This window comes from Panulirus ornatus, chromosome 10 (genome assembly GCF_036320965.1).
Source record: "Panulirus ornatus isolate Po-2019 chromosome 10, ASM3632096v1, whole genome shotgun sequence".
Lineage (NCBI taxonomy): Eukaryota > Metazoa > Arthropoda > Malacostraca > Decapoda > Palinuridae > Panulirus > Panulirus ornatus.
Window position 1 is genome coordinate 6436875 of NC_092233.1, and position 5018 is coordinate 6441892.

General features: G+C 42.4%; 1 protein-coding gene across 6 annotated transcripts in view; it reads left to right on the top strand.

Moving 5' to 3' along the window:
* Positions 1-4927, top strand: part of LOC139750751 (uncharacterized) — a 266162-nt gene extending 261235 nt beyond the window's left edge. For 5 of the 6 annotated variants that reach the window (XM_071665460.1, XM_071665459.1, XM_071665461.1 and 2 more), the window contains exon 4: positions 3203-4528. In XM_071665460.1, coding sequence (XP_071521561.1) covers positions 3203-3279 — 77 coding nt within the window. In that variant the 3' untranslated portion in view covers positions 3280-4528. Of the gene's footprint in view, positions 1-3202 lie in introns of all 6 variants that reach the window. The other variant, XM_071665457.1, reaches the window with a different exon arrangement.
* The last annotated feature ends 91 nt before the right edge of the window (positions 4928-5018 follow it).

Sequence of the window (5018 nt, forward strand, 5' to 3'; positions counted from 1 at the left end):
CTGGTCAGGGACGTATGACAGGTGAAGGCTGGTGAGGAACTCTGGATCAGTTCCATCCAGAACCCAGAATGTCGACAGTCACCCACACTATCAGGTAGAACCCAACCACGTCAACCAAAACCCAGTAGGTCGTCCACAACCCAACCACGTCAACCAAAACCCAGAGGGTCATCCAGAACCCAGCCACGTCAACCAAAAACCAGAGGGTCATCCAGAACCCAACCGCGTCAGCCAAGAACCTAGAGGTTCATCCAGAACTCAACCACGTCAGCCAAAAACCCAGAGGGTCATCCAACCACATCAGCCAAGTACCCACGCTGTCACCCAAAACTGACGGTGCCCTGAGCCACTGAATCATTAAAGTTTCTCGAGTATGACGATGCCCTGAGCCACTGAATCATTATAGATCCTCGAGTGTCAGCGGACGCACACAGCTTTAACTGGGACGCGCGCTGTAAGCTTGAGTAACTCGTCATACGTGTTCACATTTTTCAGGCGGAGGCGAAAGCTTGAGCATTAGACGGTGAACGTGAACGCGTCTCGGGAGCGTTCTACCAACCGTCTCCAGCTGTCGTAAAAGACAGGAATGAAAAAATATGAATCTTCTGACGTCGTGTGACGTGCGGAATGGCTGAGACAAACACGCTGGGGCGTGTATGGGGACGTCTAGGGCGAAGCTGTGTACGTGTCTGTTGGTGTACAGATGTGCCATGAGCTTAACAGTAAGGACATAATGGCGAGATGCTGTACTGATTTCTATCAAAATCCCTTTCGTCGTGCAAAGCCTTTGTGATCTGGATGTTACAGGAAGTGCAAAGCGACTATACGTAGGGAGGAGGTAGACTCAGATGTGTAGTATGTCCCATAGGGTAAACAACAGCAACAGGGAAGGCAGAGCAGAGGAAACAGGGTACCTGATCCCCCTACTAAGGGATTACATCAAGTTCCAGGAGGTACTTGTGGGTGATAATGCCCTCAGAGGAAAATGGTAGAGGAAAATGGTATATATAAATGTCATAAGATCACAGTAATCAATGATGACCTGTTGCGTTTGATAATACACCATTTCTTGAAAAGACGCGATGAACCGGATCAAAAGATATTGATACACACGGATGGTAAAGAAAGTAAGATTTGCATGATTCAGGGGACACATTAGAGCTAACCTTACTCGGTAATACGAAAATTGTATTAAAAAGGAAAGTTAAGTATAGAGAAATGAACCGGGAATGGCCATAGCCATGTGAGGGAAGAGAGAGACATAGAAACATAAGTTCTTTAAAGACATTTGGGAAAACTCTCTTTGACCAAACGTCATCAAACACAGTCATGTCAGAGGGACAGATTCACCATCAGGGATTGATCTTGTGTTCATGTACAACGGCGGGAAGTTCGAATAAATGATCAGAGTTTGATATTAAGTATATGACCAACGAATAAATAACGAAGGAATCAAAGAAGCTCAGCAACGCCATAAGGAGACACGAGTAAGAGGAGGAGGAGAGGTCTATCTCTCTCTACAGAGCTGGGAGATTCTGTTGGAACGTGATGTGGGAAATGGAATTTCACAGCGAGAGTGCTGGGCAGTGTCACAAGAGTCGGTTAGAGTGCGAGGCTGTGTCACTGAAGTATATAATGGTAGGAACCGGAGAGACGGGAGAGGGTTGAGAGGGAAGAAAAGAGACGTGATTCATTAGAAGTTTCCTAAAGGTCCCACGGGGCCAAAAGAGACGTCGTCTTGCGATGCACGGCATTAAGGAATGAAGACGGCGAAATAAGGAGGAAAAAGTTACGCTAAACTAAGCAAAGGAAAATATTTTTAAAGTGTTTTACACACTGATCAACAACTCTTACCGGAAAAGAAGAAATGGGTAACTTGGAAAATTTTGAAGGTGCCTTCCAAATGAAATTGAGGACTTGCCTAACCTTAGTCATGCACATGATCTCCAGTATTACCAAGAAATGAAGATCAGGAAAAGTGTTGAAGTCATTACATAAACTGTAGATAGGTGTCTGTTGAAGTATTCAACCCTGTATAACATGTGTTAGCGTGGGACTCCCGTCGTAGTGGTCTGTACAGTGATGTTGGTGCCGAACAGCAACACGGGAACGAGGGATCTCCAGTGGCAAGAAGTGACGGTGGAGTGAGTGGTGCAGAACCTTCATCCTGGACTCTTGTACGAGGTCGAAGTGATTCTTGAGCAGAGTACATGAAGTCAGCGTCCTGAGCGCTTTCTTTTTATGGGTAAGAGTGATGAGGGGTAATGTTACTTTTGCGCCGTCTCTTGTAGCCTTTTTTTCAGTTTATTTGATAAGGAAGAAGTGTGTGTGTGTGTGTGTGTTATTCAGAGAGACATAAGTCTCCTACCGTGTGTTCTTTCCTTTCAAAATCACAAATTTCTCCAACACCCACAACCTCTCCCCTCGTCTGTACCCACTCCACCACAACTCTTAAACAGAAGCATTTTTCCAAATCCATTTTTGACTCTATCTCTTAATGTCCTATTGTGTCCTTTTAGTCGATCGGTTTCTACCCATTTCGTAGATTACTCCACACCGACATTGTTCAACCAGACTCAGGAACGTAAACCTAGCCATATTATTCCGCTTTGTGTCCTCCTCTCAAAGTTTCGCACATTTACGAATGTTGGCCTCTTACCCTATCACGGTTCTTGTGTCTTAAGCACAATTTCCATTACTTTCTTTTAAACCTTCCCTAGTAAACCTTTGTTCCTCCTATTTAGGTGTAGTACCGAGACTGGTTTGGCATAATTCGGTCAAAATATTCGTATATTTTCTCTGTACATCTCCTTCATGTTAGCTCTTTGATATTTTGATGGTATATAATGCGGTTTCCATAAGTCTCCTACTGTGTTTTCTGATGAGGCTCCGCATAGTGTCTGCCATTTGTAGGCTAGGAATAGAGGGAGCCAATTGAAGGTTTTTTTTTCTTTTGAGATTCAGTCAACTGTTTCTGACGCTACCTCGCGAATTAGGCGGGAAAAGGCGAGCAGATAAAGCAAAAAAGAAACAAGTGATGATATAGTTTTCAATATGGTTGTCATATAAGCATTAATCCCATTCCTAACATCACCTAAGATGCCTCATCCATACACCGACCTCTGTCAGTTGACGAGGCTATGCATTAAGTAACCATACCACTGACGCAGGTGACTATAATGGACCATATCCTCTCTTTCAGTGGTGGAGGACAGCATGGGCGGCTGGTACAACGGCGCCGTGGAACAGGAGGACCTAGGAGTGTGGAACCTGCGCTAGCCTCGCACACCCATGCGTCAGCAGCCACCGCCGCCGCCACCAACAACACACACACCTCCGCGGGAAGAAGAAGAAGAAGAAAGAGAGATTAGAAACTGTTATCACTCGTACGAGAACTCCTATGTGGCCGGCGTTCCTCCTTTTTTTTCTCTCTGAAGCCTCTTCAGGACGCAACTAGGGGGTTCAGTTCATGAAGAACTGACCTTTAAATGAATCAATATGGGAACCCAGGGAGTTTGGACAGTAACTGAAAAATAATATATCCTACAGAGCTCAATATCCCGTAAATGACACGGTGGAAGTGAGTCTTACATGATTCTCAAAAAATTTTTGCTTACTTTGTGATGACATCCTGAGCCCTGCCCCTGTTGTGATTTAGGCCGTCATGTCATTTTGTCCGGACTATTATTACCAGTTTTCCAATAATATCCAAAGATTGCTGAGGGTTTTTAAAAACGAGCCAGTTGTTGCTGATGGTTTTTAAAACGAGAGCCAGTTGCATACATCTATAGAATACCATATCACTCGTTAATTGAGCATATCACAAGTGTCATATCAAAAAAAAAAAAACAAATATGTAAGCCAACCTAATGTAAATCATTAATTTAAGTCTACGATCATTTCGTTTCCTTACAGAGTGATTCACTTGTCTGTGGTGATTAGGTTCCGTGTGTGTGTGTGTGTGTTCTACTAGATGATATCAGTCGTAAAATTCTTATATCAAGGTGCTTGGGAGTACTTCCTTTACATTGTTTCATAGCTTAACAGTCCAGTGGCAGGAGAGTTCACGGAGCCAATCCTACGTATATATCATTGTGGATGAAGCATGTAGCATATCGGCTGCTGTCTAACCATATCTTTCCACATATCTATCCCAGAGGAATATAATCTAAGCTGTTGTATATATTTTGCGATGACTGTAAACAAAACAAACAAAAAAAAAAGGTTACTTTAGGCTATTTTATCTTTAGGGAAAAGCGCTACACACACACACCACCCCCCCCACACACTGTACCATCGGCTGTGTACAAGTGCGGTGGGCAGAACACAAGTTCCGCTCCTCCTCTAGAACCCCGCCAGCCACCAATTGCGGACAGTGTGCTGTGTACGTCATAACAAGTAGTCCACTTCTTACTTCCCAAGACCCATTAAATTATATATGTGTAACATTGTTCCTTAGTTTGTACTAAATGACGAAAACTTGTCACCTCTATATATATTGTTTAACAATAAAACTGAATTCACAGGCCCCTTGCAATGTCTATTCTTATTCAGTATTATCCGAATTAGTCGATTTTATAGGTTAGTTTATATAGCCAATGCGGCGACTTAGGAGAATTGGACGAGAAAAGAAGAAGAATTTATATGTTTATCATTGCCATATAGTGGATTTTATCTGTATTGTTTTATTACAAATGTATTATAAATGAAAAAAAAAAAAATGACTAAGATGTTGATATCCGGCCTCCCATAAGTTATGTACATCATTCTCCTCATTAATAACTTAAATCACTAATTATAAGCATAAAGGATTCAGTCAACGTACTTGTGGAGTCCAAATATCAATATTTTCTACCAAAAGATTATTATGTCCTCATATCTCTGTGTATTTCTCATTACACTTGTCCCACATCAAAAGCGCACAAGAGCCTTTGATTCTATTTTATTTACCAAATGATATATATAAATATATTTATTTATCTTTCCAAAGAAGCTAACTATGTGAAATGAAACTGGGA